The 22,638-nt window shown below is 37.7% G+C and overlaps 1 protein-coding gene across 7 annotated transcripts in view; it reads right to left on the bottom strand.

The window, feature by feature from the left end:
- The window catches only part of PHKB (phosphorylase kinase regulatory subunit beta), a 198,475-nt gene that overhangs the window by 17,506 nt on the left and 158,331 nt on the right, over positions 1-22,638 (bottom strand). For 2 of the 7 annotated variants that reach the window (XM_067018201.1, XM_067018202.1), the window contains 7 exons: positions 17,573-17,634; positions 17,326-17,488; positions 16,133-16,214; positions 14,547-14,604; positions 12,081-12,171; positions 9,060-9,262; positions 851-2,269 (listed from right to left, as the gene is read on the bottom strand). In XM_067018201.1, coding sequence (XP_066874302.1) covers positions 2,215-2,269; positions 9,060-9,262; positions 12,081-12,171; positions 14,547-14,604; positions 16,133-16,214; positions 17,326-17,488; positions 17,573-17,634 — 714 coding nt within the window. In that variant the 3' untranslated portion in view covers positions 851-2,214. Of the gene's footprint in view, positions 1-850; positions 2,270-9,059; positions 9,263-12,080; positions 12,172-13,100; positions 13,192-14,546; positions 14,605-16,132; positions 16,215-17,325; positions 17,489-17,572; positions 17,635-22,638 lie in introns of those variants that run through there. The other 5 variants (XM_059045655.2, XM_059045657.2, XM_059045656.2 and 2 more) reach the window with 3 other exon arrangements.

Here is a 22,638-nt window from a genome sequence, read left to right as displayed (position 1 = left end):
TTGTTATGTTCAAATTATGTTAGCAAACTCCTTTTATTTGACTTCTCAAACTCAGGTTGGAAGAAGTGCCGCATTGATTTCACTTCAGGAGGTATCCTCTTCTAAAATAAGTAACTAAATTTTTTAAAACACTTACTTTTTAAAGTCCTCCCAAAACTTGAGTTATTAAAAGTAAACATTATCTATCACATTTACCTTTTAAAACCTTCAGAACCATAAACAAAGATAGTTGGAGATCTAAAAATTTCCCCTCAGGCTTCTATTTACAAAATCTCGGCAGTTCTGTGAGCAAATTATAGAAAACATTGTACTCAGCAGCCACCAAAGAAAGAAGATGACTTAAAAAAAAAAAAAAATTATTTATTTATTTACGGCTGTGTTGGCTCTTCGTTGCTGCGTGTGGGCTTTCTCTAGTTGAGGCGAGCAGGGGTTACTCTTTGCTGCAGAGCATGGGCTCTAGGCACACAGGCTTCAGTAGTTGTGGCATGTGGGCTCAGTAGTTGTGGCTGGCGGGCTAGAGCGCAGGCTCAGCAGTTGTGGCACATGGGCTTAGCTGCTTCGCGGCATGTGGGATCTTCCCGGACCAGGGATTGAACCTGTGTCCCCTGCACTGGCAGGCGGATTCTTAACCACAGCGCCACCAAGGAAGTCCCAGAAGGTTCATTTGAGCACAAATGAATCTAACTTATTTGCCAGATTGTTAAAAATACACTGTTCATTCCAAAATATTGGCCAAGTTAATCTGTTTAGCTTGGAATTCTTCAAAAGACTAAAACAGAAACAGCCAAATAGCCTTATATAAGAACAGTCAGACACTTAGAGAAAGTAAATAACCAAGTGAGTCACACAGTTTAGAAAATCAAAGACATTTTAATCCATTTTTAGAACTACTAATACAAAAGAGCATTAATTCCTTTGCATGGGAAAATCTGGCTTCTTACCCTCACTCCTGCTGACAAAGTCACCAAACTTGATTTGACAATTCCAATGTAAAAGCACTTAATGCAACATGGGGAAAGCAAGCAAGCAAGCAACTGTGGAAGGTCAAAAGAATGAAGGTTATTCTTGGACCAGATCCTTATAAATTCAGTCTGTCTAAAGAACCAGGGACATGCTCTATTTGATAATAAGCAAATGAGAGAGAGGCAGATGCACACTACTGACCAGATCAACCTTCAAATGTAGCATGGTCTGACTTGACAATGAATTCCTCCACACTGCTGGAAAAATGTGAAGAGGCGGCCTAGTATTCCTATACAGTCCTGGGAATAAGTTTATCCTTCTAAAAACTCTTTTAATGTGAGGTTGGTTAGCATGTTGTGTATGTATTGGCATTTTCCTTTCCAACCTACCCCAATTATGGAGTGAAATATAAAATAAGGTACATGGAAATCTGACATCACTGGTAAATCAGAACAGCTGACATTTTCTGAAAAAATGTTATAAAGAATAGCACTGATCCATAGCAAGAAACAATTTTTAAAATAATCATTTTGAGGTTATTTCAAGATACTAAGAAGTATTTGCCAAGTTTACTATTAAACAAATGAACAAATAACTGTCTGTGCAAACATTTTACTAAGCTATATGACAGGAGATGAAAAGTTGCAAGAAGGGACTGTTCTGCTTGATTCCTATTAATACAAAGAGGGTGACAATTTGATGAGGCAAAGTGAGCTTCCTGTTTGGTAACTGGAGAACAATCACTCACCCACTCTACCTCTGATCTAATCATAACAGAATAGAGGTAGAACTCCATCATCTCACTTCTTTACCTCGTATCAAATGTCAAAAGCAAAGTACTATGAATGAGTATCAAACCATGCTAATGAACTCAGAGCTGCAATTATCTCCTTTTTCCTTTACGGCACAAGCAATGTTATAGTCTGGTCTTAAGCACTGGACGTGTGATCCACAGATGCAGCTGTGGGCATCAGAAGACAAGACATGCATGGATCATAATGGCTTACAGAGCATGTCCTGGCAGTATGAAAAGCAGGGATGAAAAAGACTTGATAACATATATCCTCAGGGGTTGTCTCCTGAATGACAGACCTAGAGCAGAAAGCAGTTGATTGGAGGTCTTTACAGTAATGGGCCTGTCAGGAACTTGATCTGTTTCAACATGAAAGCTGGAGCACAAATCAATAATGAGACAGCAAATCAAATCATTATCACACTAGAACACCATTCCTGTGAGCAGGTTAATTTTGTTCACTGGAGTGCCTGATAGCAGTAATGCTGAAGAAATTGCATTGGCAGGATAAACCTTGGGAAAAAGAGAAAAGAAACATGGTGGTATTGGTTTAAAGCAATTGAGGCAGTGGGTGATGTAAATAAATAAAATTTTAAAATCCAAAAACTTCAGAGAGACAGGTTAAAACAGAGAGATACAAGCATACATAGTGCAGGAGAATTATGTGTAAGATGTACTATGACTAAGACAAATGTTCCTATTTTTTTATGTCCATTCAGCCTAATGAATGTTAGCATTTCAGGAGGAATATGGTGTTAAAAGCTGGCTAAACTATCAACCTCTTTAATCATAATCAACATTTAAAAGATAGAAACAACAGTAAAAAGTCAGATATGAATGAGTCTGAAATGCTTTAATTAACCTATAAGGAAATTTTAAAAAAGAAGGTTTTCTATAAATCCCTTCCCTTCTTTCTTTTAAAATCATGCTACAAACACAAATGGGTGACTTAGAAGAGCAAGAAATTCAACAATTTATAAGAAAGTTGACACTCAAGGACTCTATAAATGAATAATTTGTTCGTCAATTTTAAGCAAGGTTTTAAGCAAAACCTTCCAGGGACTAATTCAAGGTAAATTTTGTAAAGAAACATATAAATAGAGTATGTTTTTGCTGCTAGCAGTAAATGCAAGGAAGCTGTTCATTTAAGGAGCTGAGGTCTGAGTAAAAATTTATTTAGAATAAAGTGCAATAAAAATATATTAAAAAGATACAAAAATATCTTTTTTCTTTTCAGAAGGGCACTATCACAAGCCCCACAGACAGGATAACTGCAATTCTCTGAGGTTGTTAGATATCCCTTGAGTAGAGACAGGGTTCCAAAACCTTTCTGTTAATATGGTGGAGGAGTACCGTGGGCAGGCACAGGAGAATTTTTTTTTAAATTTTTATTTAATTAATTTATTTATTTGGCTGTGTTGGGTCTTTGTTGCTGCATGTGGGCTTTTTCTAGTAGCAGTGAGTGGGCGCTACTCTTCGTTGTGGTGTGCAGGCTTCTCATTGCGGTGGCTTCTCTTGTGGAGCACGGGCTCTAGACGCGCAGGCTCAGTAGTTGTGGCACACAGGCTCAGCTGCTCGGCGGCATGTGGGGTCCTCCCGGACCAGGGCTCAAACCCGTATCCCCTGCATTGGCAGGTGGGTTCTTAACCACTGCGCCACCAGGGAAGTCCCCACAGGAGAAGTTTTGAGTGTCTGCCATGTGCTTCATGAGGTCCCACCAGATGATGGCGGGGTAAGACAATGTCAGATGGCAGCAGAGAATCCAAAAGGGATTTTGAGTTAAGGTTTCTTTATGAAATGCTTGGGATCATTCCACTGGGCCTTGAAGGAGAATCAACTATGGTGGAAAGGGATACCTCTAGGGTGAACATCTCTTGTGGGAGCAGAGGGTCTTTGCGAACCTAGGACTGGAAGACAAGGGTGAGTATGTGTGTGTTTGTTGGAGGGGGTGGGTGGGGCATGGGATCCTCCTCCTTGGGATTTGTGGTCTGCAAAAAGAAATCCCCAGAGGTACTTGCTCTTCAAACGCCACAAGACAGAGGACCTCAAATTACCAAATGTCACAGCAATACTGTTTAAGTTTTATCCTTTGCAAAAGACCTTCACATTCCTTACCCAGAACCGTCACAAACCAATGAAGAAGCCAAAGCAGAGACAGCCTCCCTATTTTATATACATGAGAGCTGGAAGAGGGATGGGGAAGCATGAACTCTGGAGTCATTCACCCTAGGTTCAAATCATGGTTCTTAGTCTTGTGACCAAGTGCAAGTTACTTAACTTCACTGAATTTTCATAGTATCTTAATATATCTCTTGCCCTGTACAAGGGGCAAACCTAGAATCAGTTCCAAATCATCCCTGTTTTCTTGGTCTCATGATGAATAAAGGAGGAAAAATCTTATTTTTTATGTTTGTTAATTTGTAACTGTTCAGCCTCCTTTGTGTGTCTTGTACTGTACAATGCTAAATAGTACTGATCCTAGATTGGAGGATTGAGAAACTAAAGACAAAAACCATCAGGAGGCAATGCACATCATAGCTGCTACATGAATACTTGAATGTAAAATGGGTCATAGGTTGAAATCATGCAGAAGGGACCATAAAGGTCATAAGGTTTTAGAAACAAACAGTAAGGCCTGTTTCCCTTAAAAGAGAGTAACACTATATATAAGTGAAAACATGCACAAAGTATTTAAGATTGAAGAACAAGAACTTTGGAGTCAGGCAGTCCTGGGTATAAACCCCGGTTCTTTCATTTACTGATTTAAGTTATCTAAGCTCTCTGAATCTCAGGTTGTTTACTTTAAAATGGGGGTCCTAGTGACTACCTCAAAGTTGTATGGATTAAATCAAATATATATGAAGTATTTTTAGCATATTATCTAGCATATAATAAGTGTGTAATAAATAACATGTGGTTATGGTGATGGAGGAGGAAAGGTGGATGAAACCATTCACCAGAGAAAACTTTTGAGTGCAATAACAACATGTTACTCACATATGTATTCCCTTAGATCCTTACTGGGAACGCTGCTTAGAGAAGTACCATTATAAGGTAATTTGTACCATACTCTGATATGATTAAATGCACCATTCCATTAATAAATGGAGAAAGTGCTACATCCTTCTATTCTCTATATGTATGACTAGATTTTCATATAAACAAGGCCTTGTTTAACTTTGTCATTTCCTGAAGGACATGACTTGTACAAACCAAGTGCATTTATCAAAATAAAGAGTGCTTTCTTTCTCTGAGTAGAGAGCCACGCTTTTGTTTTTCCTAAATTCCCCATCACTAGCTCAAGGCAAACTACCCGAATCTACTTATAACCTATATATTAAACAATCTGTCAAATTTTATTGAACATCTCTTGTGGGCTAGACCACAATACAAGCAGGAAGAGAAAATCTGGTTTCTATCCTTGGCAGGAGTAAATTTCTTAAATAAATTACTTTTTTTGTGTGTGTGTGTGGTACGCGGCCTCTCACTGTTGTGGCCTCTCCTGTTGCGGACCACAGGCTCCAGACGCACAGGCTCAACGGCCATGGCTCACAGGCCCAGCCGCTCCGTGGCATGTGGGATCTTCCCGGACCGGGGCACGAACCCGTGTCCCCTGCATCGGCAGGCGGATTCTCAACCACAGTGCCATCAGGGAAGCTCTACTTCTTATTAAAAAGAAAAACAAAAAAACAAAAAAAACCTCCAAGACTTCCCTAGCGGCACAGTGGTTAAGAATCCGCCTGCCAATGCAGGGGACACGGGTTTGATCCCTGGTCTGGGAAGATCCCACATGCCGCAGAGCAACTAAGCCCACGTGCCACAAATACTGAACCTGCACTCTAGAGCCCGCAAGCCAAGCTACGGAAGCCCGTGCACCTAGAGCCCGTGCACTGCAACGAAGAGTTGCCCCCACTAGCCACAAGTAGAGACAGCCCGCGCACAGCAACAAAGACCCAACACAGCCAAAAATAAATTTAAAAATATAAATAAATTAAAAAAAATTAGACTCCTTCCCAACTGACAATGTCCCAGTGTTTAGAGCTGACCCTGTGAGTCCAGTACATGGGGGAAATACACATAATAAGTTGGGTAGGGACACTGTTAATACCCACAGTGGGAATATAATGCCTCGATTGATTCCAGGATGAGTTTCAGGACAGTGAATAAAGTTTCCTGGGAAATTTCTTCATTAGGAGGCTTTTTTTCTATCATTAGATACTAAGTCAGATGCTCTGTCCTGACATTTTTATTTCGGGTGACAGTTTGAGAAAAAAAGAGTATTTTCTTTCTCATGGAAGGCACTGAACATATAGAATAGCAGATACAAAAGCAGCAAGAAAACTATTTTTAGAATAAACTACTTCATTCCCATGCAGAGAAAGAAGCTTCAGGTCAGATGGATTCAAGGAAAAAAATTACATTGGATTTTTGAGAGAACATAAATTAGCCTAAAATGCTGAATAAGCAGTAAAGGAAAAACTACTTAGAGGCTGAAAAACACAGCACTGTAAAATCCTGGGGAACAGTTAACTTTTACTTTAAGCCTTTGCTTAAATCACGGTAAGGATGACTATCACTTAGAGTCCCCTGAATAGAACATTTACTACAAATAATGTGCTTTGGAAGAGTTATAACCTTTACTTCTTAGTCAGCCTCAGAGAAATGCCTGAATCTGTGACAACAGAGTACTTTTAATACCTGTAAGGATATGAAGAATCACATCTCTTTTCATTTAGAGACAACTCACATGAAAGACCCGTTTCTGCATCCTCATATATAGTCAAGAATTAGAGCTGAAAATTTTAGAGCTAACAGAGACCGAAAAATCAGGATATGATTCAAAGTTCTTATAATTGATTTCGAATACATCCTAATATTTGAAAGGAACTATTTTAAGGGATAAAAATGAAGGTCAAGTTCTATGCAGAGTGAGTTAATTTCTCAATCAAAAGAAAAAGGAGATAAAGAATGGGAAGCACACCTGAAATATACTCTAACTAAAATCAGGTAAACAGTTTAAAAACTAATAACCTCAACTAAAAAAATTTAAATAAAACTGAAAAACATAACTTACAAAGTAGAAATCTCCCAGAGAAAATAATTGACACCGATTTTATGTATATTTTTCCATGTATACATTATATATATATATCAAATATATATATATATATATACAGTATTATTGTTCTTTTATAAAATATAGAACAATATATTTGCAACTTTTTTTTCACTTAATTTATCTTGGACATTTATAAATGCCAGTATATTGACTTTATCTTGTTACTTGTAATGGCTGCACAGCATCTTATTGTATGGCTCACTATTTCAAAACAAGCATGAAATGAAGACTGCTGTTAAAGTATATCTAAATTCCTAGAATGAGAATTGTTGAAACGAGAGGCATGCAGATACTTCCAATAAGCAACTAGTTTTTAATGTAATTTTTGAAGGAAAAAATGGGTAATCATTTTACATAAAATGTTTCATACTCACATGCAAAATTAAAACTAAGAAATAAAGGGAAAATGAAATCAATCCAGCAACAGAAGAAAGGAAAAAAAAAAAGAAAACAAGAAAGCATGGTAACTAGAAAACAAAATATAATGGTAGAAATAAGTCAAAATATAAATGAGATGGCACAAATATCACATATATTTCTATTAAAAGATAATCAGACTGGATTAAAAGTAAATACGGCATGAATGTTAAATATAAAAGACATATCTATATAAAATGAAAAAAGAACACTGAAGGTAAAGGAATGGAAGACAGTATACCAAGCTAATAAAAACAAAAAAAGCAGGCATGGCAGTCATATTAGACACAAAGCATTCATTTGTTATATTTCATGCATTGCAATGGGATCAGGTTATGCTTTTACAAAGTCCTTATGTCTTAGAGATACACACTTAAGTATTTACAGATTAAATGATATGATGGATTTGCTTTAAATCTAGACGGGAGTGTGGGTGAGGTAGGTAGTGGGGGGGGGTATGAGTGAAATAAGATTGGCCATATGATGATATTGTTGAAGCTGAGTAATAGTATGGGCTTTATTAAACTATTTTCTATGCTTCTGTAGATGTTTGAAATGAAATATAATTTTTAAAAAATAACTCAATTACAAAATAAATGACACAAGGAAAGATACATTGTTAAAATATGGCAACATGGACAAAAACAAAGCTTTAAAATATATAAAGCAAAATGGATAAAAATGCAAGGAGAAATTGACAAATTCATAATCAGGAGAACATTTTACAATTTATCAGCAATTGAAAGTCAAGTAGGACAGAAATAGTAAAGATACTGATGATCTAATTATACAACTAGCAAGCTAAACACTTATTCACACACACACACTCACATGTATTTGCGCCTGACAGGCTACATAGTCTTTTCAAACACTTGAACATCCCCCAAATTGGCCACATATTAGGTTACTCTATATGCTCAAGTATTGTTTTTTGTTGACTTTTTTACAATTAGAACATATTCACATGATACCTGTATTCAATACAATCAAAAATATGTTTAAAAAAATGAAAAGAAGCATTTGTACTTTACTCGGTTGTGGCAGGCCTTTTAAACATATTATTTGGTTTCATCTCACACAAAACAATGAGGCTGGTATGAAAGCAGGAGGGAGGTTCAGCCACTGGCCTCAGGCCACTGAGATGATAAGTGGCGGTCTGGACTTGCACTCAGTTCCCCTGGATGCCAGAGCCTGGTCACGTGCTTACTGCACTGCCTCACACAGCGCTTGACTAAGAAGATTCAAGATCACCAGAGCCTTACTTTCAATTTCTCCAAACAGAACACTTACGATTTTAATGACTAAAATTTAGATTTTGGTAGAAAATGGATACAGAAGAATATTCTTAAAAGGACCAAATTTTTATTAGAGTGTGTCCTCCTGACACTACTTTTACTAAAAAAAAAAAACCTACTCTTAAGTCTTATCCACTTATTTATAGGATTTTTTACAAGTATTGTGCATAATGGGGTTTTTGTTTGTTTGCTTTTTAACATGATACACCTGTTTAAACCCCTGGAGTTTGATTTTACCAGAGAACAGAGTTATTCCCCTACATCTCATGTTGGGAGTTAAATATGTTTAACAGGAGAGTTTTTTTCAGGTCACTAGTATTTATTGCTTCATACCACCAGATGTTGTCTCTTATGACTTAGGGCAAGATGCACTTTCCTAAATACCCACCAGATCTGGGGCAGCACTTCGCTCAGAGAGGCCGAGGACCACTTGAACAATTCTCTTTATGCAAATGCAAAGTACTTTACTCACCCAATTCGTATTTTCAGCATGCCACGGAATAACTCCGGGTTATTGGAGATGATCCAGCCAATATGAATGACCAGTTCTTGCTGAATGACCGCCTCCCTCTCATCATGGGTATTACACTTGTAATAGATGATGTTCTTAATCACTCTTGGAGACAAAGGATTAGAGATAACCTCTTCTTCATGTCCAAAGGCACCCAGAGTTACCTATAGGTGGCAGAATTTTATTATAAAAATTTCCTAGCTACTAACAGATAAAAGAAAAAAATTCAAGGCTCAGGATGACTGGCAGGATGAAATTACTCTATGCAAGCTAGGGAATTAGGTAGAATAACTGTTCCTGCTATTTATTAAAATGGCTTTCAAAGCATGACTCCCACTGGAGTTCATGACGGTTCAGTCTGGTCTGAAATACAAGGGCAGGTGAGGGTCCTGGTTAGGACAGTGGAGGTGAGTGGATAAAAGCAGGGAAGGAATATAAATAACTACTGAGATAAAATTATTCTGAATGACTTTAGTACTAGAAACTCCCAGAGAAACTAGAATACACTGACTAGTTTTACTTTAGTGCACAGTCTATGTTTGAGAGTATATCCTTCACCTTTTTACAGTTTCTCACGTGGAAGTGTTTGCTCTTTAACAACACTGTAATCTTTTCAAAGGCAGGTGTAAGGACACAGAGTTGTAGTATAGCCCCACTTTTCCTGGCATAGTTCTAGGCACCCAGTGAGTGCTGAAATACTTGTTGATGTATCTCTGGCCTGTGGAGGGGAATAAACAAGACTGCCCACAAGCCTGCGAAATGAGAAAGCACAGAGGGAAATGGCAATGAAAATTCAAAGCCAAGAGTGTTGTTGAGCCTGGGCAAGAGACATCAACACTCTGCTCCCCCTTTCTCCTCTCGCCTTAGCATTCTGCCTCCCAGAAAAGTCTGCAGCCCCTCCTTCCTCCTCATTACCCCTTCTCCCTCTCTCTTCCTTGTACGGTGCACAATTATAAGATGCAGGAAAAAGAAGAGGACATCAAAGGGCCCTGTGTTTTCTGAGATGAGGGGAGAAAGCAGAACAGGGGTCTTCTGCCCCAACTTTGTGATGGAGTGAAAACTGAGAACTGCTAGTTTATTGTAACGCAAGTGGTACCAACCAGTTAGTCCGAGTGTGATTACTTTTATTAAAATGTCAGCTTGTAAAGAAGAAAGCAAACAGAAGGCACATCATTGCCTCTGGAAGCAATGATGACTAAAGCACCATTTCATTCCAGGGAGCTTGAGGTGATCTGAAAGTGCTCTGTAGAAACAATATTCCTTCAGTTCTCAGGGTGGAATTTCATAAATAAGCAATTGCAAACTTGGAATGCTCCATTCTCATTTCTTTTTTGGAAAAGTGTAAGATGCAGTCAATGAATGGACTTCATACACCTGAAGCAGAGCTGTCAGCCTCCCAGGTACCCAGCTCTGTAAGTGACTATTTCCCTGGGAGATGAGCTGGTCTGGTGGGCAATGGTCCAGCCACAGCCTCAGGACAGGTTCCAAGGCCTCCAGGATTCTGCTCTGTGAACAGAATCTCAGAATCGCAGGCTGTGATCCCCCTCTAGATAGTGTATAGAATGGATGTGACCAACCCTAACCTACCCCCTCCTCTCCAGCTGTCAGGTGCCAGTGACCTCAGAGATCGCCAAAACCTTCTCATGCATCGTAGAATTAACTATATTTTCAGATATACTACAGGGGCCTAAAATCCAAGGAAAAATAGATTCCCAAAGCCTGTTTACTTTCTTTAAGGGGTGGCTCAGTCCAAGGCAACAATATAGGACTCTGTGGCTGGATTTGAGGATTGCAGTGAGGAAAGGCACCCCATAAGTTACTACCTGTGTCTTGGTCTACTTAGCTGACGAATGAGGATGAAAATTCTACCTCTTAATAATTTGGAGAAAATAGAAAATAATGTATGTGAAAAGTGATTTAAATTTTCCTCAGGAGTGTTTTTATTAGTACAATAATTTTTTCATTGTTACTAAATATTACAGAATAAAATATTCTTTCAACTTTTCAAAAGCTAGATGTCAAGATGAAGTAATTTCAGTTTTAATGAGTTAAGAGCCTTGAGATATGAACAATAGGTTGACTCCATCAAAGAAGGTTAAAGTTTTTTCTATTATTATATCCCTAGGTTAACTATCAGGAAGACATGACAAAGCACACATACTCCCAAAGAAGAGATAGAAAGCAAACAGGTTTTCATTCCAATCAAATGATTATTCAGCCAGGTAATTAGAGCTTATAAAAAATAAAACAAAAAATGAGCAGCCATATTCCACTCCACATAACCACATGCACAGGCTCAATTTAACCCACATTCACCAAGTGCCTCTCCAAGGCCATGTTGGGCACACTGGGACAGGTGCTGGACAAGACATGGACCATGACCTCCAGGGGTTCACGGCCTACCCTGGGGTGAGAGACACACATTCACATGAACCGGGATCCAGGGCAGGTTGTGAGGAGTGTCACAGGCCTATTGTGAGAACCCAGAGAAAGGGACTGCTAACTGGAGATGGCTCTGTGAGGAGGAGCTGACAAGAGCTGGCCTTGGTGGGAGGGGAGGAGCTGGAAGGAGAGGTGGCCCGGAGGGGTAAGGATCTGGGGAGTCAATGCATTTCTAAGGGGGAGAAGAATCTTAAGTGGAGTAGAAGGGAAAATGTGCCCTTCACTGCTCCCTGTCTTTGTTCTAGCTATCCTAAGCCTGTCTGGAGTGCTTTAGTAGGTATCATACCATTTTCTTTGTCAGTATCTTCAGTATCAAGTTAACACAGAAGTTGAAAATTAAAGCTCTGAGGTGCAGCACAAATACTTAGTATCTGTTCATCTTTAAGACTAGATTTTGCTTGGGGAAGGAGCCTTTTGTAGAAATGCCTGAGCGGTGCTTGTGAGAGACCTATGACACTGAGGCTTGCCAGATTTAAAAGCCAGGGTCCTGCCCAGAAACCTTTGTGACTGTGATGAAGATTCTGAAAATCAGATACTTACCTGTTTGCCCTGCACTAAAACATTAGTAATGGATGGGGCCAGGCTGTCCACTAGTTTACTTAAAAGACTTGCTGTATGGCGTACCACCGACCTGGGGGCAAAGAAGAGAGCAGGCCAGAGGTTGACAAATCTAAATGCTGAATGAGTGGGGCCCCTGAATGGGGAGACTTAAAATATGCACAATTAGGTCCTCATGTAATAATATGGAGGAAACACTGACCCCAAGACCCTGGACCTAACAGCTGAAGTCTCCCAGATTGTAGGACCAACCAGAATTAGGAAGGGATAACCTCATCCTTACCTCTGCCACCAGCATTATTTGTGCCATTAACAATTTAAAAAGAAAGAAAAGGGAGCCTAACTATCCCTTTGGCAGGGAGTGGCATAGGAAGAAGAATTGATTATTCTGATTTTACATTAAAAAATTCATTATTAAGACTGACACTGGTACATGCCCTCTATTCTTATAACCGCTTTAAATCATGTTTCTTTCAGTGCCTAGATAATCAAATCCCTGGATCAGGGGACTCACTTAGTACTCAATTTTAGGAAGTGATACAATGAAATACCAGCATTTTTTTTCTTGCCAGAATGTTGGAGGAAGGAATTCACACTGCTATTTTTACATTTCTGAAAACGTCTTAGACTGTAAGGAGAACAGATTTTTAAGCACAGCACCTGCAATACATAAGACATTTCTGTCCCCTCAAAAGTAAAAAATTCATGGGACTTTTAGATGGAGAAAATAAAATAAAAATGTAGGTTTAAAACTGTTTTCTTGTATTTTAGGATATCTATGGGAGCTGACCTATAAAAAACACTTACATTGCTTAATCTCAACATAGATGAACTAGTAGAAAATTAAGTCATATCTGATAAAGTTAGTGAAACAAACACTTCCTACTTTTAGAGAAGCTTTCACCCACACATTGTAAGACCAAAAGACATATTTAACCCTCAGAATGCAAATAAGCCCACACATTTCAAGCAGCTTGAGTTTCCACATTCTGTGCATGTTACCTGTTTCCCATGTACCAGAAAAGTAGTAATGTGTGGGGCTATAGAGGAAGAAAATTTCTGGGCAAATGCAGCCCCGTAGCGTACCGCCAACCTGGGTATGTCAGTAGAAAGCCATAAAAGGGAAAATACAGTAAATAAAACTTCCAGGAGTTTGTTCTTTTAAACATAACAGTCAGGACTCTAAATGTTTGCTAATGATTTATCTAAAATACAAGTATTAAACATTAAAGCAAATACAGATTTGCTTAACCAAAGATAAGATTATAGACCACATTTGAAATTTACTGACTAAAAAGCAACATCTATTGGTTTGCATGCCTTACTGTGCTGAGAATTTACAGTGAAAATCTGAGACTTAACCACAGAATTATTACATAATTTCTTCTGGGTCGGAATGGTATATTTATTATAAATCATAGAGTTGAAATACTGCTAAGAAACTGTTTTGTCTAAACCTCTTATTTTAGAGATTAGAAAACTGAGGCTTCATTGAGGTTAAGGGAGTTTCTTATGACATTGCTTGAAACTTTTTTTTCAAATTAGATAATAATGGGTTATTAAAAATATATACATTTATATACTCTTTATTTCAAAATGTTAGATTTTGCTAGTAAAACTGTTAGAATTGCTTCAAAAATGCATATGGTATGCATTTAGACATACCTACCCCATTGTGAAAGTAAACAATCTTATCTCAACTTACCTAATTTTTCTTCAGTCTCTGGGAAGAGACTACCTCTGCAGAACGTATCAGTTACTTCTTATGAAGCAACTACAATCACTGGGATTCATTCAACTTAAGTCATGAGAGAACTATTTCCTAAGTATATTATTTTTTGCTTGTGATTAAATGAAACACTGGTCTCTTTATGACCTTCTACAACAGAACAAGTTTCCCAAATACAAATTAGAACCTAAAGCATCTTGCTGGGACAGAGGAGGTGCAGGGTAGGAAAGAGTCATTGGAACATCATTCCAGTGCATCCTCTAGGTTCTGTTCCTATGGGTGTCTTTACTCCCAAACATGTTTTTAATAACTTGGGAGAGCCACGATAAAATGCAATGTAGGCAGATCCTTAGAAAGTAGGTTGAGTCACAGTGCGTTTAAAAGTAAAAACTAGGGGTTTCCCTGGTGGCGCAGTGGTTGAGAGCCCGCCTGCCGATGCAGGGGACCGGTTCGTGCCCCGGTCCGGGAAGATCCCACATGCCGCGGAGCGGCTGGGCCCGTGAGCCGTGGCCGCTGAGCCTGCGCGTCCGGAGCGGAGCCTGTGCTCCGCAACGGGAGAGGCCACAGCAGTGAGAGGCCCGCGTACCGCAAAAAAAAAAAAAAAAAAAAAAAGTAAAAATTAGGATGAATAACCACCTTTAAGACTGGTCCATTATCTTTAGGATACTGAATATGACAACACAAAAATAAAACATAATGACAAGGATGCTAATACGAACCAACATTTTTTGCTGCCAGCTCTTCTATAGACTCTCTCAATGTGATCAGAAACAGTACCTAGACATCAGATAATAGAGTGTTTGTTGAAAAATGCTTTTAATTAAATGCATAACATTTATTCTCCTTAAAAAAAAAACTCTTGAATTTTCATTTTGTTTCATTAGAGTTAATACATTAATACATAGAGTTAATACATAATCCATTAATGTTCTGAACTACCTGACATATTTAAATGTGTAACCCAAATACATAGTGTGAATGTCTCCAGCCCTTGTTACTACTTAGTTTGAGTATATGATTTGGATAAGTACTTTATTTCTTGAAATTCATTGTTTTATTAATATACAATCTATGTTTTTAATAAATAAAAATAAGTTATTTTAACTTACTATAGAAAATAAAAAACAGAATATAGCAAATTGAACAAATACTACAGACTGACTATACATAATCTTCATTTATTTGTTCAGAAAAACTTTATGGTGATTCTGTTATGTGCATGATCATATACCAGTGCTCAAAAAAATACCACTGGGTTTCATTCTTTGGGAGCAATATACATGCGGTCTGGCCTCATGACTGGTTTGTCAGTAAGTTAACCATGTGACAGGACAAAGCACAAAAAAGGGTAAACAAGGGTAAAGAACAAGATCTTTATCATTTTACCCTGAACTTATTTTTATAGCTTTATAACAAATTGGATAAAATTTTATTCAGATTCTGTAGATGCTTATGATTTTCAATATATAAGGTTTTGCAGATTTAAAACATTTAAAGTCTTTTAAATATCTAAGTAACAGATGAATATTATTCCCAAGTTTATAAAAATGGTTTAAAAAATAATTCTCTCAACATTTTCATTATAAACTATTTTACATAAATTTTGTTTCATTTTAAAGCACTACTAAAATAACCATTCTGAATTCTAGGTTCCTAATGAAATGTCTGCTTTTTAATTAGCCTATTGTTTTAAAGTATAAATTTTGATAAATGTCCTCAATATAACTAGGAATGTATCCTACATTACTCTGTATTATAAAATGCCAGAAGTAGACCATGATGTAGAATTCAAAGATTCCTTAGAGTAGTGACTCAACATACGAGTGTAGATTTCAGGGATAACTGGGTTTCATCCTTAATGCAGAGTGGACATGAACACAATTAGCATGATTTATTTTTGTAAACAGTCTTGAGAGTACAAATCTATTAAATGCCATGTTCCATTTCAAATGGCTGCTGCAGACCATGAAGGAGCTAATTTCTATAGTTATAATGATTGAATAATGATTGAATACTGTTCTTGAAAACATACAGAAAATAAAACTGGAAACAGAAACTGTTAATAAACAACTATGGAGTTATCAGAGGTCAACAGTCACAGGCAGAATCCAGGCTCCAACACCATTCAGACAATCAGAGAAGGGGGTATGAATTTTCCTTTTAAAAGTTTTTTTAAAAAAAGGTTTAATAGAGGAGAAAATAACTTGTAACATTTTAGTGGATATTCATTATGCATATTTGATATAAGTTCAAAAATAGAGAGGTCTTTTTATTTAAAACTGTTATCTTAGACATGTACTCTTACCTTCCTTTGTGATGAAGTTGGGCCCTTCTCTTTTGAGCAGTATACCCAGCAGGATGGCTTGGCTAGCCAGACAACTACAGTCCTGAAAATATAAATCACCATGAGTAACTGTGATGAAGTGGGTACAAAAATTACCACAGGGGGTAACTAATCATGAAACCACATGATACAAAGAGGAAATATTCTGCTATGCAATTGAGAAAAGATAAAATGTCACTGATATACTACCAAACGTAAGATGACATTAGACAACTATTTATTTTAGCTATCTTGGAAACAGTGGGTAGGCAAGCTAGCTTCCTGGGGTAGTAGGATTTAATAATCAAATTTTCCAGGAAACAAGATAAGTAATGAATAGAAAATATGTTGTCTACAAGCATTAATACTGATTCTGACACTCTGAGAGATTTGGCCAACTCATTTAACCACTCCCTTTTTGACTTTACTTGTTCATAAATGGGAGACCACGTTGCTGTCAACCCACTGTGGAGAGAAGGATGAAAGGAGGGGATGTATGTAGACCACTTATCATATGCATTATGCTTTATGCCTATTATATCATAATCATGCTTATATCGATCTATAGATAATATCAATCAATCACAAGAACTGGTATCTGACAGGTTATATATTTAGGCTACATGCTCAGATTTGTATGGTCTAATAAAATGTCACTGTGTTTATAGCTCTACCATTAGAATTTCATTTCCTTTGATAGGTACTATACCTTATACCCCCACCCCTCCTCCTTTAAAATGAAAATAATCTCAAGGAAGGTATAATACTAGGTTGCTAACATAATATTCATATGGATGTAGTTATAGGATTGCTTTCCTCAATAACTGGAGAGACTCAAAGCAAGCATTAGACCTAAAAACTGAGACAGGAGAGAAGACCCGGGTTGGGAAAAGGCGACAAAGGGCACTGAAAGAGAAATCTGGAGATCCTAAAGGCAACTATACTTCTTTAATGGGTTACTCAAGACAACACACTCTTTAAGCATCTTTAAGACATCCACACTAATATCAGACCATGAGAACTACCTCTCATTACTGCCTCAGGTACAGACAGGCATCTACCTCCAGGTTAACTGTAACCTTCTCTGGGAGGACAAGAAGAAATATGGTTTGCCCCTGGGAGTTCCTGCTCTGCCAACCTCACTCAGGGCCATGTGGGAATTGAACCTTCCTCACATTCAGTTTTTGAAGAATTTCATGGGTGGGTTTGTTTTTCCATTCAGTAATGGTGACATCTGGCAGCTGTTCTTGTTCAGGAGCATTGGAGGTGCTGCTTTGTCGTTTGACTTTTGAATGTTTGGGAACTTCTAGTTCCTCAAAACTCTTAAATTCTGGAAGCCTAGAATTTAAAAGAAAAAGTTTCAGATTCCCTGCATTCCTAATGTAATCTCAAGAAACACAATAATAACCTAAAAGAACTTACTCTTCTGTGTCACTGATTCGTAAGAAGTCAAGTTGTTCTACCACAGCTCCAGATATTAGTGTCTGAAAGTGATTGAGAAAAGAGTCACAGCTCTTAAATTCATCAAGCTGCAACTTTATGATCTATATACATACTTTTCTGTAAATAAATAATACTTTTTAAAAAGTTTACTTAAAAAACATACATGATTTTTAAGTAACTTCTTAATGAGCATTCTACAATCAGACAGATTTTCACATACAACAAAACCCCCTGAAATAGAACATACACATCAAGCTACAAGTTCATGAGTCATAATGAATAGCAGAATCAACATGAGATGAATTGTTTTTTCTTTTTATCCTCTTATTTATTTTTAAGCTCAATTAAAATTCAGTATTTATTAAAATGTTAAAAAATAAAAAAACATGAAATACCAATGTTGTCTTCAGAAAAGATAATTATGCTTTGGATTTTGCTACAGTAATATATTTCAGGGCTATCCAATGATGAGACACTGCCAACTCTCCATTTTTCAGGATCATGAAGGTGTTGATTATCTACATTCTGGAAACCAATATTTGGTCATTTTTTATTCCATTAGTTCCTGATTATAGCTTGAGCAAACTAAATGAGGCCAAACTTGAACACAGTTGTTGTCTGTCAGTGGTTCATGGTGAATGTATAAATGAATGATAACCCACAATGATTTTTAGCACTATGTGTCACTTCTAATTATCTGATGAACTGTCAAATAAAAGTGAGAAATGTACTGCCCAGAAAATAAGCCATAAATTATTATTTGAAAAATAAGGTAATTTTTCAGTCTTAAATATATTACTTTCTCTATTTTCTCACTGTTCATTTCAAATGTGAAGCAACACGATATAGGGAATGTTGCTCTTGTTGGCTAACCACCCAGTGTTGTGCTGCCTTCTCTTCTAGTGAAAACTCATAAAGTAGCTCATCAATAAATTGCCACTACAAATGGCAGGATGGACATGTTACCAGAAATAGTACTACAGCCTCCTTGCAGAGTTTGAGTGAGAAAGGCCAAACATGCAACTGATCTGCACATTTTTATGTGGCCCAGCCACAGTCAGGGTCTGGGACCAGTCTGTTCCTGGGCAGAGAGCAGTGCCAAGCACAATGGAAGTCTATAGAGTGATATTTCCTAGGATGCTGGCTTACACCAACACATACTGCTTTCTAATTAACTAATCTGTTAGACGAATATTTACTGGACACCGATATATGCCAAGCACTATGCTAGGTATTGAGGATATAGCATGAACAAAATTAAGTAGACAATAAACAAAGAAAAACCTAAATATGTAGAAAATATGAACAGACCAATCACAAGCACTGAAATTGAAACTGTGATTCAAAATCTTCCAACAAACAAAAGCCCAGGACCAGATGGCTTCATAGGCAAATTCTATCAAACATTTAGAGAAGAGCTAACACCTATCCTTCTCAAACCCTTCCAAAATATAGCAGAGGGAGGAACACTCCCAAACTCATTCTATGAGGCCACCATCACCCTGATACCAAAACTAGACAAAGACGTCACAAAGAAAGAAAACTACAGGCCAATAAGACTGATGAACATAGATGCAAAAATCCTCAACAAACTACTAGCAAACAGAATCCCACAGCACATTAAAAGGATCATACACCATGATCAAGTGGGGTTTATTCCAGGAATGCAAGGATTCTTCAATGTATGCAAATCAATCAATGTGATACACCAAATTAACAAACTGAAGGAGAAAAACCATATGATCATCTCAATTAATACAGAGAAAGCTTTTGACAAAATTCAACACCCATTTATGATAAAAACCCTCCAGAGGGCTTCCCTGGTGGCGCAGTGGTTGTGAGTCCGCCTGCTGATGCACGGGACACGGGTTCGTGCCCCGGTCTGCGAGGATCCCACGTGCCGCGGAGTGGCTGGGCCCGTGAGCCATGGCCGCTGGGCCTGCGCATCCGGAGCCTGTGCTCCACGGTGGGAGGGGCCACAGCAGTGAGAGGCCCAGGAAACGCAAAACAAAACAAAAAAAAAACAAACAAAAAAAAACCTCCAGAAAGTAAGCATAGAGGGAACTTTCCTCAACATAATAAAGGCCATATATGGCAAACCCACAGCCAATATCATCCTCAATGGTGAAAAAATGAAACCATTTCCTCTAAGATCAGGAACAAGACAAGGTTGCCCACTCTCACCACTATTATTCAATATAGTTTTGGAAGTTTTAGCCACAGCAATCAGAGAAGAAAAAGAAATAAAAGGAATACAAATTGGAAAAGAAGAAGTAAAACTGTCACTGTTTGCAGATGACATGATACTATACATAGAGAATCCTAAAGATGCTACCAGAAAACTACTAGAGCGAATCAATAAATTTGGTAAAGTATCAGGATACAAAACTAATGCACAGAAATCTCTTGCATTCCTATACACTAATGATGAAAAATCATTAGTGAAATTAAGAAAACACTCCCATTTACCACTGCAACAAAAAGAATACAATACCTAGGGATAAACCTACTTAAGGAGACAAAAGACCTGTATGTAGAAAATTATAAGACACTGATGAAAGAAATTAAAGATGATACAAACAGATGGAGAGATATACCATGTTCTTGGATTGGAAGAATCAACACTGTGAAAATGACTCTACTACCCAAAGCAATCTACAGAGTCAATGCAATCCCTATCAAACTACCACTGGCATTTTTCACAGAACTAGAACAAAAAATTTCACAATTTGTATGGAAACACAAAAGACCCCAAATAGCCAAAGCAATATTGAGAAAGAAAAACGGAGCTGGAGGAATCAGGTTCCCTGACTTTAGGCTATACTACAAAGCTACAGTAATCAAGACAGTATGGTACTGGCACAAAAACAGAAATATAGATCAATGGAACAGGATAGAAAGCCCAGAGATAAACCCACACACATATGGTCACCTTATCTTTGATAAAGGAGGCAAGAATATACAGTGGAGAAAAGACAGCCTCTTCAATAAGTGATGCTGGGAAAACTGTACTGCTACATGTAAAAGTATGAGATTAGAACACTCCCTAACACCATACACAAAAATAAGCTCAAAATGGATTAAAGACCTAAATGTAAGGCCAGAAACTATCAAACTCTTAAAGGAAAACATAGGCAGAACACTTTATGACATAAATGATGGGAAGATCCTTTTTGACCTACCTCCTAGAGAAAAGGAAATAAAAACAAAAATAAACAAATGGGACCTAATGAAACTTAAAAGCTTTTGCACAGCAAAGGATACCATAAACAAGACCAAAAGACAACCCTCAGAATGGGAGAAAATATTTGCAAATGAAGCAACTGACAAAGGATTAATCTCCAACATTTACAAGCAGCTCATGCAGCTCAATATCAAAAAACAAACAACCCAATCAAAAAATGGGAAGAAGACCTAAATAGACATTTCTCCAAAGAAGATATACAGTTTGCTAACAAATACATGAAAGAATGCTCAACATCATTAATCATTAAAGAAATGCAAATCAAAACTACAATGAAATATCATCTCACACCGGTCAGAATGGCCATCATCAAAAAATTTACAAACAATAAATGCTGGAGAGGGTATGGAGAAAAGGGAACCCTCTTGCACTGCTGGTGGGAAAGTAAATTGATACAGCCACTATGGAGAACAGTATGGAGGTTCCTTAAAAAACTAAAAACAGAAGTACTGTATGACCCAGCAATCCCACTACTAGGCATATACCCTGAGAAAACCAAAATTCAAAAAGAGTCATGTACCACAATGGTAATTGCAGCTCTATTTACAATAGCCAGGACATGGAAGCAACCTGTGTCCATCGACAGATGAATGGATAAAGAAGATGTGGCACATATATACAATGGAATATTACTCAGTCATAAAAAGAAACGAAATTGAGTTATTTGTAGTGAGATGGATAGACCTAGAGACTGTCATACAGAGTGCAGTAAGTCAGAAAGAGGAAAACAAATACCGTATGCTAACACATATATACGGAATCTAAAAAAAAAAAAAAAAAAAAGGTCGAGAAGAACCTACAGGCAAGACTGGAATAAAGACAGAGACTTACTAGAGAACGGACTTGAGGATAGAGGGAGGGGGAAGGGTAAGCTCGGACAAAGTGAGAGAGTGGCATGGACATATATACACTACTAAAGGTAAAATAGATAGCTAGTGGGAAGCAGCTGCATAGCACAGGTAGATCAGCTTGGTGCTTTGTGACCACCTTGATGGGTGGGATAGGGAGGGTAGGAGGGAGGGAGAAGCAAGAGGGAAGAGGTATGGGGACATATGTATATGTATAACTGATTCACTTTGTTATAAAGCAGAAACTAACACACCATTGTAAAGCAATTATACTCTAATAAAGATGTTTAAAAAGAACAAAAAAATACACCTAAGTATGCTATGTCAGATGATAAGTGCAAAGTTGAAATAAGAAAGGCAGGGGATGGGGAATGCTGGGGCAGAGAAGTAGGAAGAGGCAGGTTTGCCATTTTATAGGTGATTAGAAAATACTTCTCTAATAGGGTGACATGTAAGTAGAGACTGAAGTCAACAATATGGATCTGAGGAATGAGTGAACAGAAAGTGTAAAGGTCCTGAGGCAGGAGCATGCTGGGTATGTTTTAGGAGTAGTAAGGAGGACAGTGTGGTTGAGTAGAGTAGATAGGGGAGAATGGTAGGAGATGAGGTCAGAGAAGAAGGTCCAGACTCTGGTTTTCACTTAGTGTGAGAGCGGAGGTCATTAGAGGCTTATGATATGTGACATAATCTAACTGCCCTATGACCAGGTAGAGTAGGAAGAAGTTAATAATTGTGTTATGGCCAATAGGAATTTAGGAGACTACTATAAAAATCTAAGTGACAGATGATGCAGCTTGGACCATGATGTTAGTGCTAGAGGTGAAGGGAAGTGGTTAGATTCTGGATGTAATCTGCGAGTAGAGAAAATTGGATTTGGTAATGGATTGTAATGTGGGTTATGAAAAAAAGAGTCAAGAATTTTTAACTCTCAAAGCTGATAGCCAATACTGAAA

The sequence above is a fragment of the Kogia breviceps genome, chromosome 18, assembly GCF_026419965.1.
Source record: "Kogia breviceps isolate mKogBre1 chromosome 18, mKogBre1 haplotype 1, whole genome shotgun sequence".
Taxonomy (NCBI): Eukaryota; Metazoa; Chordata; class Mammalia; order Artiodactyla; family Physeteridae; genus Kogia; species Kogia breviceps.
This window is presented reverse-complemented; position numbering and strand designations above follow the sequence as displayed.